Below are 22,770 nucleotides of genomic sequence, written 5' to 3'. Positions count from 1 at the left end.
GCAGCCCGAATCGCCACTCGTTGAAATTTTCAACCTACCATCATCATCATCATACAAAAACGAGCAGGAATTGCGGAGAGGCACTCAGCGAAAATGAAAATTTAATTTCACCGCCTCTTACCGAACAAATATTTCAATCATAACAACGTTTTTTTTCTCTCTCTCTCTCTCTGCATTGTCTCAAGTTTAATTTTGGCTGCATAATAACTTAAAAAAAAAGCAGAAAGAAAAATAGAACAAGGAAAATAAAATATATAAACAGACGTTGATTTATTATGTAAACTGTCAATCTAACATTCTAATACATATTTTTCTAGCGAGGGGTGAATAGTAAATAAGCAGGCTTTTCCTGCATCGTGACAAGGGGAATAAATGAACGTCATAATTACTCGTCACATTTATTAAAGAGAAACAGAAACGTTGTGACTTGCATTTTTTTAAATTTACATATTTATATTATGAAACGAAAATTATGATTAATCAATTTATAAAATATTATACTTATAAATTTACTAGCATTTAATTTATTTTATCAATTTCAGAATTAATTTGTAAATTTTTAAAGAAATAAATATGTATTTATATATTAAATTTCTATACAATATTTAGTTATTACAACAAAATTTGATTTTGAGAAACAAATCTTTCGTTTTATAAACTTGAAGACAAAACTTGGGAGTTTAGAAACGACGATCGCAATAAAAACTCTGGAATTGGCGAAACGCCAAGAAGGTTTTACCTCAAGAAATCTGCACCTAATAATTTCTACGTGAATTGTTGGAGCATATATTACGAATATGATTTAATTTGACACAGTTTAGTATACATTCGGAAATATTTACAGATGGAAGTAATGAGTTTATTTAGTTTTAAAGTTACATTTGAATTTCAAAAACTTCTAAACAAAATATTTACTTTTGTTAATTGATTTCAGATTTGTTTTATACTATTATTAAAGCCTGAAAAATACAAGAATTATTTGCAATAATTAATTATATCTTCAATTTAATTTATTTTCTTTATATATAAAGTGAAGATTTTGTAATTTTATGATTGTTGAAATAAATATTGTTAAAAATAATATTTTCTACACTTTTTTTTTTAATTGATGCATGATTTACTTTTATAGATGTTTAAATAAGAAATCAAGTGTAGTTCAAAATGAAAATTTAGGAAATTTTCTGTTTATAAACAATTCTACAACTCCTAACATGATAATTGTTTGTTAATTTCTCTGTTTGCAATTTGTAATTTTTAGAAAAAGTTTCTCTTTATGAACAATTCGGTTTTCTGTTTCAGTTTTCGAACAGTTCTAGAGTTACATGATAATTGTTTGTTAATAACTGTATTACTGATAAAAAAAAATGTTTTTTTTTTCTTTTGATGCTATGGCACAAGTAAGTCTTAGTAAGAAAGGGAAGGAAAGACAAAGAAAGTTTACTGGATGGCAACAGTTTAGCGAAATTGTTTGTTTGTTGGCTAATATTATTTATGGAAGGGACACATTGCAGATATTCCCTTTCTTCCTCAATTTATTGCGGTTATATCATCGCAACGTGTATCGTCGGAGAGAGGAGAAAGAGATAGGTGGGTTACACAACATACACACCACATGCAGATGTGTGTATATATATCTTAAACACATACGCAGTGGGAACGGCAAAAATGGCAAGTGTCCGCAATAAATATTCATGAGCGTACGCCGCCTCCAGTTGCCTTCGCCGTCTCCTCCGTCGTCGTCGTCGCAGCGGGGTGGTAGAAGAGGAGACGGCGGTCTTCGCAGCGACATTTTTAACTAATACAAGATGGCGGTTATAGATTACTGGTGTCAGCTTGAATTTGTGTGGAGGGCTGTTTTATCGCCGCGCGGGCCGCACATTTTTACATCTCTCGTACCATCAGCACAGCCGCCCCCCATTTGCAATTCCTTCTAGCGCCTTCAAAAACCGTCTTCCCACCCTTCCATCAGACACCTCCTCCCGCTTCCGCCTTTTTGCATATCCGGTCGAGACAAATCGCGAATAAATAAGTACGTATGGAGTGAAATCTAGTGCGAAATAAACAACACATTGCGCAGTAGATGGAAGGAAAAGAGATTCGAAAATGAAGAGTTGGAAGAAGAGGATGAGAGCTTTCGTTGCGAAAGCGCTCATTTATATTCTAGTGGCATAATTTTAGTGATACACACTCACACTCACACACACAAACACAAAGTCATAAAGGCATTGTTGTTGTGCTCGACACGCTTTTAATAATAAACGTGCGACTGGGGGAAAAAGTAAATTTTGTAGCGAGGCTTGAGGTAATTACGCACTCGTTGAAAACACCGCCACCACCAATGCTTGCTTGTCCTTTTCCATGCACTACGCCGGTGTTGCAGAGACTGGGTTTGCGGAATATCACATTACAAAGGACTCGCTTCTCTCTCTCCCATTCTATCTCATTCTCTTTCAATATCTATCTTTCTCTCTCACGTGCACGTTTCACCCTTCGATATATATTAAATTTATATTGAAGCCTCGCTTTTACCGAACCCGCTTCCACCCTCACACCGTTTCCACCCCTCACCGCCCATTCCCTCGTCTCGCTATTACGTTTAACGCTAAACCCCATAAAACTGCATCAACACAATCTGTATAGACACAAACGCACGCAGTTTATATGCATAATGCATTTTTTGTGTGTGTAGATGGAATATTATGGATTACATCATTTGATCATTAGTGCTATGGATCAACGAGAGTTTGTATCTTATTAACTAATCCAAGAAGGGTGAATAATATATTATTGGATCGATAGTAAACGTTACAATAACTAGAAACAATTTGTTATATAACATATTAAGATTAATGTTTAAAACTTTTTTCTCAGTTCCATAATTCAATAGTTACAGAAAAGTGTAAATTAAAAATCAACAAATCTATAGTAAATTTCATAATTTATAAATCAATTATGTTGGTCAGTAAATCTATGTATACCAATTGATATAAATTTACAATTTCGATTAAATTATAGGTATAAATTGTTAAAGAATTGAATCATTCGTTATATATTCTTTGAAGTAGAATAATCTAATAATTATTTCAGTAATTATTACTATATTTCTGACTTTGTTCTCTATAAAAGAAATGAAAAAAAGATGCAAATACAACATTTATTAGAAATAATATGAATAAGGATAATGAACATATTATATAATACTACATTTTTGCATTCAAAACTTCCATAATATTTCATAAATTTAATATAGTCAATAATAGTATGATAGTAAGTTTGTATAAAAAATTATAATAATTATTCTTCAAATCTACGGATTAACTGATAAAAAATGTTGCAAATCTACAGAATTCATTATAAAATCATTGATAACTAAACTAAATATATTGTATAAATTCAAACAGTATAATCCAATATTAGTAAATATAACATAGTAAACTTTTGAAAACATTAGACAGACATATGGGCTTACAAGATTTTGAATCTTATTATTTCGTATTTAGTAATTCGAGGAGGGGTGAATAGTAAATCACTCGATCTGCTTGCAACCCCTAAATTCAAGAGCAGTCACTATAATCGAATACATTTCTGACATTCGCCGTGTTCATTGAATTAGGCGAAGCACAACAGCAACAAAGGAAGACAAAAAAAAAACGCGTTTTCCACCGTCCACCGTGTTCAGATCAATAATACGAATCGTTCGTCATCAAACAAAAAGAAAACCAATACTGAGATTTACATATTGGAAACAAGTATTTACTATTATTGCAGCGCTCCAGGTTCAGAAACTACGTTTGTTTATTTTAGTTTTCTCATACTGAAATAATATTTCAATAATTCTACAATTTCAGTTAAAGCACATAAACAATGTATATAAATTATTTTGGTTTATTTTTTATATAAAATAATCAAACCATGAAGTTTAAAAAAAAAAAGAATTAATTAATATTTAAAAGTTTATTTCTAAAAAAATGAAAAAACAATAAGAATATTGTTTACTCATTTTCTTAGTAAACCTACCTTACTTTGATTTACGTACATGTTTTTTAATAATTGGATTGCTTTCATAAAAACGTCAAGTAATAATTTCTATTTTAACGATTTCAACTGTATTAGTTCGCTTTAATAAACCAGTCTTTGTATAAGTCTGTAATGCGTTTATTACTGTTTATAGAAAGTAACTGCAGGTCACGACGAGTATCTTGACCGGCGTACGGCGCTTTGAAATCGTGACCCAAGTTTCTTGTAAGATGCGGTTACAACGTTCCTTTGATAAAACAGGGATCGGTGCGGTCTGCAAAGTTCCAAAATTAACTACGCTGCACAGAGTATGTGCATATACTACCTACGTTTACACTGTGTACCTCCATTTGTAAATTTACACTTCACTAATCAAGACTTTAAAAAAAATACTACAATTAACAGTTGCAACAATTTCCTTAACTCGGCTCAATTTTCTTAACCTTCCATGAACTGAAAACTGACTCATTGCAAAGCATGAATCATATTAATTGAAACGAAAAAGAACAGAATAGTAAAACAGTGCAAAAACACATGAATTACAGTTAATTTCGAGACCGCATTTGAATAATTTTCTGCATTCTTATTAGTAATTTCTCCCCCTTCAATTACAATGTAATTTCGTAACGAAATTACACTCGAAAAGCAGAAATTCGGCGTCGCAATAAATGCACTCGCATTTCTTAATGAATAATTCCATTGTTCCACGTGAATTTAATCTAAGAGTCTAAACATTAAAGAAAACGCGCGGAATGCGAAATATTTTCATAATTTTCATTCGATTATGTTGAGCTGAAAAAAAATATTATATATATATATAACTTAATCTATTTGATATGTAAATTGAAAATATTGATGGAATTCTTCAATTTCCAAGCGAATTGTATTGAAACTCATCAAATTGCAATAATTTAAGATTCCTGCAATTATTGAATTTATTGGTTAAACCGCAGATTTCAATAATCGTGATGAATGCAATAAATCAGATTGGAAAAATTTATATGGCAGATTAAATATAAACCGAAATTAATTAATTAATTAATTAATCATTGATTTATTTTGACGAATAGCGAATGCAAAAATAAGTAAAGAATAATGAAAAAAAAAAAGCTTTAATATCGATTTCGAGTCGAGCAGAATCATCAAAGTTAGTGTGAAACAGGCCGATTGTGACACTGTACTACACTTCTTTGATCCATTGTTTCGTCTTCTTTTTCCTCCACCATTTTTCGCTGTCTCTCTGCATTCGCATAGCAATCTTAACTTATTCATTTGTTCTCAGATATAACTCAAAGCAGAACGTTGACGGATTCATTCCAATATTCTCCGGATCTCTGTTCAATCCATCGGAAATAGAAATGCAGTTAATTATTAATAGTTACTTAACATTTGTCTTTTTAATATTTTATTATATATAGATTTACTGGTAAAAGTGTATACAAATGAAATAAACAAAAATATATATATAGATTTGTTCCGATTTTATGTTTGAAATTTCAATGTAAATAAAAATTAGTAGTTTTTCTTTAATATTCTAAAAAATGATTAAATTTGTATATTTACTAGTCAATGTATACAAAAATCCATCGTACTCATTTTTTAAATAGTAAAAGCTTATATTTTTATACCTGATTTAATAAAAATATTAAGAAACAAAAAAAAACTAGTAAAATTTAATTGAAAACATAAAATAAATATAATTTAACACAAAGGCATTTTACATTTATATTTGGAAATGTATACACAAAGATTTATCAAATCCTGTTGATTATTGAAGGATTTGATTACAAAAGATGTTCTCTGTAAGTTTTTTTTTTTTTTTTGAAAATACCGAAAGTTATTTTGGGGATATCAAATGGGATTTGCACTGGACTATCTTTTCCCCTAAAACTAACCCAAACTTATACATTTTCTACATCTGACCTCTCCTACATTTTTTTTTCCTCTCTTCTTCCACCCTCATCCTCGTTATCTTCACAAAGAAAATCACTCGACTCAGTTTCGCACAAAATCCCATATCTTTCTTACAAAAAAAAATATATATCCGTTCCCCTTCAGATTTTTCTTCCCTTTCGAAAATCGATGCAGTGACCGTAAATCGCATCAAAGTGTAAGATTTGTCATTCTATAAATATATAAAAATCCAACTCCAAATTGGGTCACAAACATGAAAGAAACAAAACAATTTTTTTATTAATAAAAAAAAACCTCGTACATTTTTAAACAAAACAAAATCTTTAAAAATATGTATGAACTAAAAATTTTCGATTTATTTAACGGAAATCACAAAAAAAAATGGTATTTTATAAGCCAATAAATATTGCAATTTTTATGTCCTCTGCTTCAATTACAATATTTTTTTTTTCTACCATCCAATTTCAATCTGATATACATATTTATATAACGGCGGAATTCGGTTTTAATGGCGCCGCGGGATGACAGGAATACCGATTTTTTTCTTGATTAGATTTTGCTGTTCCGTTGTGTTTTTTTTATTATTATTATTATTTTTTTTCCCCAATATACAATTTCCTCTATATGTATATTTATATAATATATACATATTATTTTTAATGTAAACAATAACAGCGAGATCGAATCGTGCCATGGAGAGAACAGGAGAAAACAGAGGCAAGGGAAAAAGGATCCAATCCTGATTGAGTTTTCAATTTCCATGCGTATTTCGCTCCGCCGGAGATTTTCCCTTCATTTTTGTGTGTATTATTTGTATTTATTTTAGAATATACAGCGCAAATTAACTCCAAATATTTACATAATAAGGACATTCTAAAAATAAACGCATGGGGAACGCGAATGTCAATTCATTGAGATTAATTACTCACGCTCGGAATTATATAAATAATGTTTATACGATGTAATTCTATGATTGACACATGCTGTAATTATTGTTTATTTACATAGCAAACTTTATTGATTTGTAAAGTAAATTAACTTATATTTTCTATAATTAAACCTATATAAAAGTAAAAAAAACGTGTATGTATGACAAGAGGCGGATATATCCGCCCCATTACATTACTTTACTGAAAATATATATATATAAAAATCTGCGTCCACAAATTGTTTAAGAAAATGATAAAATGAATTTAATTTTTTATGTCTACAATAAATTGTATTTTTATTGAAATAATATACTTTAACGATTACTTATATTATATTAAATGTGTTAATTTCGTATATAAATTCGTGAAATATTAGGTAATAAAAAGATTTATATCTGTAGTTTCATTTATGACTGCAACATATTTTCATTTGAAATGGACGAATGTAAAAACGAGAAGAAAACAAAGATATAAAAGAACATTCGTCAGAACGAACGAATCTGCGACTGAATATATGCATTTTTTTTAAGTGTCGCTTTAATTCGGTTTTAAAAACTATTAAAAGAAACACAGAGACTTTAAACGTGATAAATTGAAGGTAATTAAAATTTATTAAGAAGTGCGGCGGCGGGGGGTTTTTGAAATGTGTAAATGTGGAGGTTTTATGAAAATTAACTTTTCTTACCCACCCCCGCGCGCATTCCCACTTTGGATGTGAAATATGGTTGGCAATTTATATATGAAAAGGAGGGAGAGAGAGAAAAAAATATAGGGATGATTAGACGTATTTATTATGAAATGGGGTCGAGGTGTGTATTTATATGTAGGGTTAACGGAAAGGTCCCTGACCTAAGGCAACCGACCCTCCTCATCTTTCGACCCCCTTCTTCTTCGAGCCATTCATTGCGTTCAATACGGAACAAAAACATTACAAGCTACGTGTGTGTGTGTGCGTGTATGTATGCATGTTTGTGTGTGAGGGGGTGAAGTGAGGAGCAGAACGGTTTGTACTACCCCATATTTTCCCCCTTTTCAAGTCACTCGGCCATAAATGTTGAAGAAGACTACTTCTGCTCCAACAAAACGTGGAGAGCGGCCTGAGGAGGAGGCATTGCAAATCGATACACCACGTTGGGGTAGGAAACAGCCACCCTCACCAAACCCAAATGAGCGCACTAATTTAATTTCTTTTGCCTCCACTGCCAAAGATATTAGAACGTCTTCAATCTTCCATTCGAAACCCAGCAGTGGCAGAAGCAGCAGGAATAATTTGGTAAACAATCGAAATCCGAAAGTATATGTAGGCCACACGATGTTATTTCAATATATGTTCCGAATCCCCTCAGAAAGACATACCTCCACCACCCATACCTTTCCAAACGTTCACAAAAAAAACCCTCTCTCTCTCTATATATATTCGCATCCTGCCATCCTTCCCATCACGTCATCTCACATTTTATCCCCGGAATTTCCATCGATTTCGCGCCACTCAAACTGTCACTGTTGTGAAATTAGCTCGAAACCCTTCTTCCTCTTCACCCCGAACCCGAATTGACAGCCACCACTGTCGTATCATTTTAGGGAGGAAAAATCACGCAAATAGAAATACACGACACAGAGAATGACGAAAACGAGACAAAGGAAAAAAACGTTTTAAAAATAGTGAAACGGAAAAAGGGTGCGGTCTAAATCAAAAGCGTCTTAAGACAACATAAGTCGCTCATTCTACAAAGGCTTTCCTTATTATCTTTTGGAATGTGTAAATATCACTTGTTTGCTTCTTTCATTTACTGCCGCTTTTTTGTTTACGTGAAATCCAATTGAAATTAGATAGGTTTTAAAGTATTCTCTGATTAGTTCAAATAAACTCGACGCAATGTATAAACAAATAAAACTTTCACAGCCTTTGATGTTTCTCCAACAATATTAAATTTAAAGAATGGTATTAAAAAAAAAAACAAATATTAACAATTTCAATTTGTGGCTACTAATAGTTTAAGGAATTCATATCTGTTTTATTTTATTTAAGAATTAGTATAGTTTTGATGTTTCTTATTCATTACTCAATTAGTTAATGAAGAATTTTAGAAAGCAGGATTTTTTGTGTAATTAAATTTATCTAATTTTCAAACTTTTAGAACAACTTTCAATTAATTTCAAATTAATATAAATGTTTCTTTCATGGTAATAAATGTTGAAGCACAAATATTAATAATTTTAATTTCTAATTAATATTAATTTATAAGAAATGTTGTTGCAAACAAATGTTAACAATTTGCGAAACGAAGGGCGAATATATCCGCCCAACTTTTTAAGCAGATATACGTTAGTAGCAGATATATTGTAAGTAGTAGTTATGAGAATACATATTTGGGTGCGTATTATTATTTAAATTGGAGAATGAAGAAATTTCAGAAAATATATCTAAGTATTTTTTTTTTCAAATTAAGATTCAAAGTGAGAAAATTCAACTTGCGGAAATGTTGCTTGAATACAATGTTTCCATTTTATAAAATGTTTTATTAAGGGATAAAAATCTCAAATATTTGCTTTGTAATTGCAGACTTGTAAGAAATTCCATTTTACCTTCCGCGAATTAGCAATTCCAAAGAAATGTTAAAACTGTTTTTCTTTTCTTCCACGCGTATATATGTAAATGTGAATATGGTAAAAAAAAATGTATATAGAGAAGGAATAGCAGAGAATGTGTAGAGAATCACCCTGAGTTCCCCCATTTTTTTGAGTGAATCAAAATACGTACGACAGGAGGAATAAAATAAAATCTTATATGTATATTTGGAAGAAGAAACGACAGAGAGAGTAAAGGTTAAAGTACAGTGAGTGAGGGATTTATTTATATGGAAACCGGGGATGATTCCGAATGCCTCTTATTAACTTTTCTAAACTAATTTACTTTAAATTATATAAATAACATTAATTTTAATATTAAATTATTAAAAATTGTACAAGTTTTATACAAGTTTAAACAAATTAAATCTCATATATTCCACCTCTTATCCAACAAGTATTGACTATTTCAAATGGTGCATCCACACTATAGTATTAGTATTTGAGTCGTACCAACTATAATGGATCCCAATTATACTTCAATTAAAATTGATCAATGGTAAAAAAAAAATGTATATAGAGAAGGAATAGCAGAGAATGTGTAGAGAATCACCCTGAGTTCCCCCATTTTTTTGAGTGAATCAAAATACGTACGACAGGAGGAATAAAATAAAATCTTATATGTATATTTGGAAGAAGAAACGACAGAGAGAGTAAAGGTTAAAGTACAGTGAGTGAGGGATTTATTTATATGGAAACCGGGGATGATTCCAAATGCTTTCTTCGTTCGCGACGCTTTTTATTTACGTTGTTCATTTTTTTTTCAGAATATGTACGTGTATATGTAGCTATATTATTATTATCTTCATACACACGACAAGGCGCGTGGAAATCACAACCTGAATCGATTCGGTTGTTACGTGGAAATCTCCATGTGAAAGCGGATGCCTGGGATGCCCTTTGAGATGCGGATTTGTGCCCTCCGGAGAGCGACATCAAAAAAAACATTGCGTGTACGTTTGTGTATTATACCTATACACCACCTCTGCTACTACTACTATATGCAATGACCATCGTCATATGCGAATCCTGACGTGGTTGATCTCACGAAACAGTAACAATAATGCTAATTGGGCCGGTCGCCTCGGGCCGTTCAACAAGGCAAAGTGGAAGTTCTGGGAGAATGGGTGGACGGAATCTCATGGCCGGTGGTCAAACACACCGCTCGCATCCCACACTCATCCCTCCGGCGCCCTCAGCGGTCGGGTTTAGTAACCCACCAAAAACCTCCCTCGTCCCAAAAACCCACCCCCACACAAAATCCTACTTTTCCATAATAACAGTCTGCATGATACGTACGGAAAGATTACTTTTGATGACTCTGACCTATTTCAATCATCTTTAAGTTAACAAAAATAAATATTTTTTAAGATAAGACAGCTACTTGCTTGATTGACCTTTAACCTGTCAAATTACATTTTTAGAAATGTCAAATTTCAAAACATCAAAATACATTATACATTTGATTAATATAAGAAAACTGATGAAATTGGTAACTAAATTCTTCTTTATAAAGCTGAAATCACTGCTTTTTCATTGAAACAATAATCTTCGTCAAAGTAAAGATTATAGCTTCAATCTTCAAGAATAACAATGATTTAGAAATGTCAAATTTCAAAACTTCATCCATTATATATTTGGTTAATTTAAGAAAACTGTTAAAATTGGTAACTAGATTCCTAACCTATTCAACTTTGACTGAAAATTACAAGGAAACTGGAGTTATGATGATACATACGTTTCATTACAATAATACTTTTTTAATTTATTTGTTCAATAATTAATCAAGTATTTTTTTCTAGAAATTTTGCCCAAATTTTATTTACTGTTGCTTGTTATGAAATAATTTGTAATTTTAAATAAACTCATTTAATAATATGCTGTGACCTAGTTGTTAAACTGTTGATTACTCAAAATGAACTCGTAGGAAGAAACGAAAAAAAAAAACAAAGCAGAATGAAAAGAACGCTTATATATTTTTTTGTTGTTGTCGTGCCAGTGTTTTGGTATAATTTTCAATTGTAAATTGCGTTTAACAGGGAATTGAACGTTTGATGAAAATGAAATCGTCATCGAGGTTTGTATTCCAATTAGTGTGCGTGCGAATTGGGAATAAACCTATCTCTCATTCTCTCTCTCTCCCTCATACAAACACACACATACACTCTCGATGTCCCAACAACCGATCACACTCTGTCCACGTGCCAATGACAGCCGACAAATTGCAAAACGTTCGGAATAGGGTGGATGGAGGATGAAGGAGGTGGTGCATGCATAAAATCGAATAAAACATCTTGTTTTTGGGGCCCTTTTTTTCTCTCTCTCTCTGGTTTTACATGAGCGATTCGCAAGGAGGAGCAGGATGATGATGGAAAGTTAACTTTGGGGTGGTGGAGGGTTAAGAGAAGAGAACAGAAGAGAAGAGAGGAGGTAGGATTCTAGCAGATGAATTTGCATATTCAGTGTGGAATGATGAATGGGTACAGGAACACGACAGACCCGGGTACTGAAATATAAATTACGAAATGAATTAAATGTTTTGTTTCGGGATAAAAAGCGGATTCGCGAAATTTATTTTCATTTTGAAACCACCCCTCAGCTCGCAGGGCGCGAGCAGAGCTTTCAACCTGATAAGCCCAGATTTTCATATTTCTTCCATCCATTTTCATATGAATTTATTTTTCTATTTTTTAGTTATTTTTCAAAATAAAAAAACTCGAATACCATTTGCAGCCTCTTATCCAACAACTATTAACTTTTCTAAACTAATTTACTTTAAATTATATAAATAACATTAATTTTAATATTAAAAATTTACTAAATTGTACAAGTTTATACAAATTAAATCTCATATATTCCACCTCTTATCCAACAAGTATTGACTATCAAATGCTGCATCCACACTATAGTATTAGTATTTGAGCCGTACCAACTATAATGGATCCCAATTATACTTCAATTAAAATTGATCAATTGTATTACTAAGTTACCAAACAATTGGTATTTCTGACATATATTTATGTTTACTCATGTCACGTATTAGTCAGTATTTAGCAAATATATTTATACAACAAATGTGAAAAATTGTCTTTAAGCTATGTAAATGAGTTAGTAATTAAGTTTGACTATAAAAAATGTGTATGTTGTTGTTTCTAGGTAAAATGTAGTTATTTTATTTAAATTTTGATATCGATTCAAATGAAATTTCAGGTAAGGCAAAGTGTGTGTGTGTGTTTGTGTGTAAACGCAAGAGTTGAGAACATAATATGCGCACGAAACGCAATATGGGGAAAACCAAAATTGATCAAAGGCCCTTTTAAATACATATATAAACCCAATATATACTGCACTATATGTTTACCAACAAGAGGAAAAGAGATAGAGAGAGAGAGATTGTATGTGTTTGTGAGAGGAGAGGATGGGAATCGGTGAGAGGAAGAGACGACGCCGGAGCATCATCTCACGATAAGCGTAGTAAATGTTATTTAATGTCCCTATGCGCGCCCGTACAGAATATTAGCAGAAAATACAATCTTTTTCCCTTATCTCCGCCGTTCCTCTCTTTGCCTGGAAATATCTCGAGAAAGAAATAAAGACTTCTGTTTTTTTTTCTTTTTTCGTGGTTCGAGGAAGAAATAAAATAATTAGCCGCTTAAGTTCGGACACGACGGCTATCGTAGATCAATAAATAAACAGAGATGTTTTATCTCGGAAGAAAATGGGATACGTCAGTTCGGTTGTTGCCGGGATATCTGTCCGCATCGTTGGCTAAGAAATAAATTGAAACTTTATACCGGATAACAAACGAATGAAAATAATGAGACTAACATTTCAGAGTTCGAGAAAGAAACAAAAATATAATTGAACGGAAATTAGTGTAAAGTTTATAGAACATATTGATGATAGTTGCTTTATTTAAGATAAAAATAGTAGTAGTATATTAGAGACAATTATATGAAAATTGCAAGAAATATATTAAAGAACAAATTTTTAAACTATTGTTTTATTAATTATTTCAAAATATTTGATTTTTTTTTTTAAATTTCTTCATTTACAATTAAAACATGAAAAGTGTTTATTACAAAAATGTATTCTAATATTAATTTAGTTTTAGTATAATATGATATGGTTATTTCCAGTTTTTTTTTAATATTTGCAGACATATCTTCTTTTATTAACATACAAAATAAATTTCCTTCATTGAAAATTATAATATGGAAAGTGCTCATTTTAATATAATATGATATCGTTATTTCCAGTTTTTTTTTTTAATATTTACACACATATCTTTTTTTATTAACATACAAAATAAATTTCCTTCATTGAAAATTGTAATATGGAAAGTGCTCATTACATAAATTGATACTAATATTGATCTAGTTTATTTATTTGGAACCTTTTGAACTATTTGCAAAAAATCGAATTTGGCTTTTGGACAATATTGACAACTTTACAAAATTATATCTCAAGTTGGAAATATATTTTAATAATGATTTGTTTATTTGATGATTGTTTATTTGGATTTATTGAACAATTTTGGAAAAATTTGGTAAATTCTGATAATTTTACTTACTAATTGAGTGAGTTTTTGCAAAAATAATTTATAGAAATGTCAGTAACAAAATATTGAAATTACATAATTGCTTTTATGACATGACTAGATTTTTCTTATGGGTGCAATAAAAGCCTGAGATGTTATTGACAGATGTGTTAAATTGGAGAGGAGAAAACAAGTATATAGATTGAGACGTGTGTTGAAGGTGGTGAAAAATAAAATGTGCCGGAGCGTGTAGAATCGAGATCATTTTCGATCATTGCGAAAGGGGTTTGAGTGGATGATGAAGTGGTAATGAACAATTAAGACATTGCGCGAAAAAGTGATTGAAATGTTCGTGCAGATGTGAGCAACAGGGCCCAACCCAAGGGGTGAAAAGTCTTTTTGGACGAGAGAACGTGCGAGCAAGAGAGATATAGAGATATGTAGAAATAGGTAGGGAGAAGAGACGGAGGATTTTAGTAGAAGAAATGTAATTGGACTATATGTATGTTGTGTGCATTAGAAGTCTGTGCCTTTTTCCCCATTTATTTTCGCCCTCCGGGGGCCTCCGCCGTTGCCGTAATGAAATATGGCAGAAGAATGAGTAGACATGTTTGGATTCCGATATAAAAACACACACATACACAACACATCATGCATGTACGAATAGAAGCAATAGTAAATGTGTGTGTGTGTGTGTGTGTGTGTTCACGTTGGAGGAAAGGAAAGGCAATCAAACAGCCCGAACCGACCGTATTAAACCATTATTACAGTTTAATAACCCAACTGCCCTATTTAATTTATTATGAACTTAATGCGGCGGCAAATTAGAAAACCCACCGAGGAAAAAGGGGGAGGAGAGAGCTTCTTCATCCAGCGAAACATTTTCGCGATTAATAAATAATATGTGTTTGTATGTGTGTGTTTCACGCACCAAAAAATTAGGCGCATCGCAAACAATGAGCAAACAACAACATTCGGGAATGAGAGAGATGCGAAATTGAATGAAACGAATTTTAGGGGGTTGAATTTCGTTTGCCGAAGGGCACAAACGCACACACAGAGGATGGAATTTTATTAACAATATGAAAGCTTGCCCTCCAGTTACAGACATACACTGAGTTACCTTTTACACGCAACTTCATCTTCCAATTACACACACGATATTAGTATTTTTTTTATTATATATTTTTTTAAAGGTACATCTTATATAATATGAGTTGCCTTTAGCATCGTTTCAATGAAGCACGAACCATTTTCTGGTTGATTTAACACCAGTTTTCTTTTTTAATTGACGATCAAATATTTTCAAAAATACAAAGATATATCGAAAATTCATCAGTTTAACTTTTTTGAAATATCTTTATTTAAAATATTATAAAGTGCATCAATTTATAGCGAAAGACATGAAGTATTGTAGTGAAAATTAAAAGAGTTCAGTTGCAATGCACAAATACTTTGTTGAATATCCTAACAATCAACTAAATGTTTAATTCTTTAATTGAAGTTGGTAAACCTGTCATAGTTACAAGAAATAGTTGTGAAATCTTATATAATATGAGTTGCCTTTAGCATCGTTTCAATGAAGCACGAATCATTTTCTGGTTGATTTAACACCAGTTTTCTTTTTTAATTGACGATCAAATATTTTCAAAAAATACAAAGATATATCGAAAATTCATCAGTTTATTTTTTTTTAATATCATTATTTAAAATATTAAAAAGTGCATCAATTTATAGCGAAAGACATGAAGTATTGTAGTGAGAATTAAAAGTGTTCAGTTGCAATACACAAATACTTTGTTGAATATCCTAACAATCAACTAAATGTTTAATCCTTTAATTGAAGTTGGTAAACCTATCATAGTTACAAGCAATAGTTGTGAAATCTTATATAATATGAGTTGCCTTTAGCATCGTTTCAATGAAGCACGAACCATTTTCTGGTTGATTTAACACCAGTTTTCTTTTTTAATTGACGATTAAATATTTTCAAAAAATACAAATATATACCGAAAATTCATCAGTTTAACTTTTTTGAAATATCTTTATTTAAAATATTATAAAGTGCATCAATTTAAAGCGGAAGACATGAAGTATTGTAGTGAGGATTAAAACTATAAAAAAAAATAGACCTCAAATTATATAAAAAAATGTTATTAAGTTACTGATCAATACACAAATACATTGTTGAATATCATAACTATAAACTAAATGTTTAATTCTTTAATTGAAGTTGGTAAACCTGTCATAGTTACAAGCAATAGTTGTGAAATATAAGTCAGTGTATAGGCACAATTATAAATATGATTTTTGTAAATTCCTAGTACAAAAATGTGGTAAGTTGAGAATATAATATTTCTTTAGTTTTCTTGTTGAATCATTAAAATTTTCCAATTTTTTTTTAACTTAAATACTTTAAAGTCTGATTAATAATAATTTTACCTGTAAATGATTTAACAGTCGCTTTAATTAAGTGGGTTTTATACAGAAAAAAATAAAATAAATGAAAATCAAGATTAAATCCATCGTTATCAACACTAGCTACACCTACTATTCAAATTTAATTGGCAGATGTCGAACGTATCTTCTATATATAGTGACGTTAAATTTTTATAACCCATCGTTTATATTTTCTATTTATTTTTGATATATGTATATGCTATAAATTCCTACGTGCACGTAACTATTATTTTTTGTTCTTGTTGTTGTTTGTTGTTGTTGTTAATGTCGAAGCTCGAACTATTTATATTTAAAAAAAAACTGGTTTCCTATATTGATTGACATATAAACATTTGATGTACGGATTGCTGTGCATGCGATCGTTTTTTGTGTTTTTTTTTCTGTTAATGGTTTGGCAACAGATGTTTTATGAATTCCGATGTATCTGGACGTGCAACGGGGTGGGTTTTTTTTTGTTTTGTTTTGTTGGCGCTCGAAACTATTCGGCAAAATGTAAATTGTAGTCTCCATGTCAACGGCATCGGCAAAACTTTACGAGTTGCTCCAATTTCGCGTCCATCGAGCAAACAAAGAACCAATAAGTGGAAATGCGCATTTCCGATATTCACATCAAACTAATCCCATTAAGAAACGAGAATTGTTTCAATATTTTTTAGTAAAATAAATCCAATATTTATCAACAAAATCCATTAAGAAATCTATAATTATGTGACAATGAAAATCAATGTATTTACAAATATAATTATGTGACAATTAACAATTTGCAAAACTAAACTTATTAACAAACGAAAATTGTTTTAAGAAATTTGACTAAAAAAGTATGTATTTACAGAAATAAGTGTGTAAAAATGAAAAGCAAAGCAATTTTTGATAAATAATTATGGAAAAATGAAATCAATATTCATGAATTCGTGAATTATTTTAATAAATTTGACTAAAAACGTTTGTATTTTCTTAAATATATGTGTATAAATTCAATGCTAAATAATTCAGTGAAATTTGAAAATTTCCAGTATTCCCATTATTCTAATCCTATTAACAAGCGCATATATTCTCATAATTCTAATCCCATCAAGAACCGAGGATTGTTTTAATAATTTTAAGTACAAATTAATATTTTTCGAAAAATCCAATATTTTCATCAAATTAAATCCCAATACGAAATGCGAATTGTTTGAAGAAATTTTGCTAAAAATCTATTAAGAAACGTATGTTTTAATAAATGTTACCAATAAACGTACCTATTTTCATAAATAAATGTGTAAAAATGAAAAACATTGCATTTTTTAATAAATAATTATGTTAAATTCCCTTCTTTATTAAAAAACGTAAATATTTTCATAAATAAATGTGAAAAAATCTCAATAATTATGTGAAATTATAAAAAACTGTCCAATTGCGAATATTAAAAAAACGTAACTTATTTTAATAAATTTTACTATTCTTTAATAATTTTTAGAAAAAATGCATTTTTTTGATAAATATGTGAAAATCAAAGATTATACATGTTTAGTTAATGGTATACACATAATACATAGTGGTAACAGCTCATATGAATTTAATGCTGTTGTTTTCAGTGCTGTTATAAAAATGCGCCCCTCCAAAATTTATCGGACAATTCCCCGGAGAAATATTTCCATGGCAGAAGTGGAATGAATCCATGTTCGAGGAAAAACTCAGCACCGACTTATGACTTCCTCTTTTTTTCTTCTTCTCTTTCGGAGGGATGGAAGATTTGAGGTCGTTGGAGAAGGAAAGGAGCGAGTGTAAATATACGCGGTTCCCTTCGGTGTGTTTTTCGGTGTGTGAAATTTTCGTGAAATTTGGGGTGGCTCGAGTGGAGAGCCGCAAATCAAAGAGGTGTTTCCAACATTATTACACGTTTCGTGAATTACGCCCCGATAGAGATCTAAATGTATATGCTGTATAGTACATTTTTTTATTCTTAACTCACCCCCAAAAAAAGAACAATTTTATATTTATGAACCCCCAGCATTTTTTTTCTTCTGTTTTTTATTATTATCAGGATCAAGAGAGAAAAAGAAAGAATAAAACACGTGATCTGTAATAAAAATGTAACCAGTCATCATCACGTGTGAATTCGTGTAATTTTTTTTTTTTAGTATCCAGATTGCTTCAAAAAATATGATGTATCCCCTTTAATGCGCACTTAATGTCAATCGAAACTTCCGAAAATTATGTAACATTTAGAAGGTCGACCATACATAAAATACTGATTTTTTCTTGAATATTTTAGATAAACATGAAATCAATTTCCATAATTACAGGAGATTTAATAATCTTCATTTTAATGGATTTTTAATAAGCATTCTCAAATTTCAGTAATTTCTTATACTTTCTGTAAGCTATATCAAATAATTAGAACTGTCATAAAAGAAGCGTTACTACTTTGATCTGCCGCCATTTCTATAATGTATAAGTTATGTCAATATTCATAGCACATTCATAAATTACGAATAATCCAATTGTTTTATGTAATATTACATGTTTGTAGCGTTTCTAATAATAGAGAAAAAGTGAGTATAAAAATTAGTCCATTTTTTTTATAATTAAATATTAAAATTTTTACTAATTTTGCACAGAATTTGAAATATATATTGAACTACTACCATAAAACATATTTATATACATTGTTTAATTTAAAATTGCATAAAAATCAATAATTTAACTGTCAAATAAAATTATGTTTCTGTGATATAATTTCATTTAGAACGACAACGAAATGAATATGAAATTATTATATTTTGATGATATTCGAAGGACGAATTATTTCGAACAAACAAACGTTGACATGAGGATAGATACGTCCCCGTTACGAAGGGCAATATAATAATCATATTTACACAATGATTTCTTTCCACGTCGTGCTCATATAAATATAGAATCCTTTTAACCATATTCAGAATGATTACAATACAACGTGCATCTTCTACGCAAATTAAATATCGATCCAAATGTAGGTACATGCAAATAAGTCTCTAGATTAAGGATGTGTTCGTTTCAATATTAAATTATTTGCAGAAGGATTATTATTATTACATAATATTTTTGATAAATAGAAAGCACAATTTTGTTATATTAAAGAATATGTAAAGAGTGTTATTACTTAACCTTTTAGTGGTATGAGATGGAACATTTCGTCTTTCCTAGAAAGCAATTTTATTGGGTATATTTCGGGTATACATAAAGTTAAGTTATGAAGTAATAAATGCTATTTTCTTGAGTACTTTACATGATGATGGATTAGTCTATGTTTCACTCAAATAGATAAAAAAAAACATATTAATTGCATATTGAAATATTACATAAGAAATTCAAATGCGTGATGACTTCAATTGATAAATTTATGTATATTTTATGAGTATATATTTAAATTGTTAATTATATTTTTGTTATTTTTTTCGAGGTGACTGAAATGAAAATTAATGAAGCATAATGAAGTTTGTAATAAAGTAAATTGTAATTTTGAACATTAGCATTATAATTATGCTTGAAAAAGTTTTACTTGAAAAGTTTGTTTTTAGAAGAAATTTAGAAATATTATTATTTTATGTTAACGTCTTAATTGATTTGTTGAAGCCTAAAAATAAATTCACCAATATAATGTTGATACACATTAAATATAAAGTGTGAATACTGTGTGATTTTGTGTTTTTATGTGTATTAGTTGATTATTATTGGTTGTCATAGAATGTTATGACAGTTAAAACTAACTATAAACTGTTTGGTACTTTTAATTTAATTTGTTGGTACAATTTGACTGTAGTTTTTAGTTTGTTTAATTGGTTAGTTATGTGAGGTTCTGTATGAAAATGAAGTGTTCGGAAGATGTGATAAATTTCCGGTCATATGACGACAATAAAGTGTTGCGTCAGCGGCAGAATTAATGCGTTTCGGAGGGGAAGCGAAAAAGTCTTAACTTCAAGCTCAAAATTCACAGGTAATGATAGTGATGTAACTCAGTGAGCAAATTAGTAGGCTCTCGCATATCAGGGCTTATTACCCGAGCCGTGAGGGGTGCGGGACGTCGAGAGAGGGCGGTTTGCAGCGTCGGAATGTCATCAAGGCAGAGGGGTGTGTGTGTGTGTGGGGGCGGTTTTTGATACACGACACCCCACATTAGTCGCCCGAGTGACAAGTGACATTCGCGATCCCTCAGCGCGTCGTCTGAGGCGGCTAAGAAGAAGGGTTTAAATCTGACGTTGAAAGGGAAGCCGCCGCCACCGCCGAGGACGACGTCGACGTCGGCTTGTGGCGGTTTCCATTCCCTTCGATCCCCCTACCAACAACACCACCCTCATCCTCCTCTGCGTGCCTTTTCAAAGGATTCCCGGATTATACCATATATATTCCCAACGCACATACTGAAATGCGTACTGGAAATATTTACAAGATTACGAAACAACCCCCTCGTGTGCGCACGACAACCTCCCTGGATTATTAAGCGGGTATTTGCGATGCTCTCTGTGTTTGCATTTACTTTGAGATTATAAGACGATTAGAGCAAGCAGAATATCTCTGTCCCTTCTCTCTCTCTCTCGTACACATACACGTTTTACTCCTTCCTCGCAACTCCACCCTCTGATCCTCATCCTGCGCCGTCGACGGCCAAAAAACATGCACAATTCCCAAAACCGAATCAAACTCACAAAAGGCCTATTAAAATCACGAACTCTAGTTCTTCTCGTTAGCCCATTTATTAATTAGTACGGATTGTTAAGGAGGTTATTGGAATGCTAATTCGCAGCCCTCTTTCATGAACGGGGGCGTTTATTTTTTTTTGCATTGGTACGCTCATCCCGATCGTTTTCTCTCTCTCTCTCTTTTTTTCATTTTGTCATCAGAAAACAAAATTTGACGCCGGCTTGATTGATGTCGTAAACTGCCGCGCGCCCTCTTCCGCCGCCGCCGCCTCCGCCCACGCTTCCCCCGCTCTTCACTCCACTTTGCAAAATTGTAATTTTTAATCGAATTCCTGAAATTCGAGGGAACACTTTCCTAATTGCCTCCGAGCCCCTCGTCAAGGGTGACGAGTGTGACACGCGCTAAAGAGGCAACATCGCCGCCTCCTCTGCCGCCGCCGCCGCGACCTTCCTGTTTCCAACGCAGCGCCTATTCCTGGATGCCGACGCCACCCAAAAATTGATTAACCAGCGTTTCATTGTCAACACTAATTACGTTTTACTTCCCACCCTAATTGATTGCATAATAACTATCATTGTTTACACTTCTTAAGCTCTCTCCATATTAGGCCTACTATAAGACATCAGTCACAAGAATATCTTGTCGTGTTCCAGGGATGGTTTTCTGGACACTGTGGGATATCTTCTTCTGTTGTCTGTTGTGGAGCCTATAATGAATTGAACGACTTTTACTTTCGGTTTATTATTAAAATATTCTTCAAAGTGTTTGCTTTATTGTGGTTCTTCACCCAGTAGTTGATTCTTTAGCGTTCATCCTAAGACTAATTACAAATCCTTACTCTACGTATAAAGTTAACTAAGCAAGGGGTGGGAGTTTGAGGAGTAAGCACAATTTTATAAGACTGCTCCTATACGGATTTTGCCAATTCTGCGTCTGGTTGAAAATATGAGCGATGTTCTTTCAGTAGCTGGTCTCGATGAAGGCTACCTTTATGCTGATGTATATATTTATTATGGCGACTAAGAGACACTATATTAACAATAATAATTGTAATAATAACGGTTGGACACAACAATCTATCGTAACAAAACATAATGATTTCATTAGCTATTTTGATGTGAAGTACTGCAAGGTATTGTGTTGGGTCCATTTGACAACATACAATTCATTTTTTATTAACCAACAAGTATAATTCAATGATGTTGATGATGATATGATGCGTGAAATATTGGTAACTTTCTGGATTATGACCTGCTGCACACGTGTCGTCCGGGCCGACGTCGGTTGTACAACAACGCCAATAGTAGTAGACATACACTACAACTCCGAGCTTCATCCCATTCCAGAGTATTCGGTCGTTGAGCCGTAACAGACTGCATTTTAATTCGGCCTGTCAATCAAACATGTTGTTATTCGGGTTCAATTTGAGCGTAATAAATAGATCAACGTTGCCCACGCAGTACACTACACCTCACTCCCTCCTCCATCCCTTCCGATATTAACGCACAAATCCGCCACACACCCCCTCATTCACTTCCTCACACCACCACCACCCACCCCAAAACATCGTCACCCACAATTCACCGAATGCAATACACAAACCACACCCTGCACAAC

At 31.9% G+C, this 22,770-nt stretch overlaps 1 protein-coding gene across 1 annotated transcript in view; it reads right to left on the bottom strand.

Moving 5' to 3' along the window:
- The window catches only part of LOC108556627, a 91,102-nt gene extending 68,598 nt beyond the window's left edge, over positions 1-22,504 (bottom strand). The window contains exon 1 of the mRNA XM_017912812.1: positions 22,405-22,504. Within this exon, the coding sequence (XP_017768301.1) occupies positions 22,405-22,489 (85 nt within the window). The 5' untranslated portion in view covers positions 22,490-22,504. The remainder of the gene's footprint in view (positions 1-22,404) is intronic.
- Between the last annotated feature and the right edge of the window lie 266 nt (positions 22,505-22,770).

Source organism: Nicrophorus vespilloides, unplaced genomic scaffold, assembly GCF_001412225.1.
Source record: "Nicrophorus vespilloides isolate i.1.1-1 unplaced genomic scaffold, Nicve_v1.0, whole genome shotgun sequence".
NCBI lineage: Eukaryota > Metazoa > Arthropoda > Insecta > Coleoptera > Silphidae > Nicrophorus > Nicrophorus vespilloides.
This window is presented reverse-complemented; position numbering and strand designations above follow the sequence as displayed.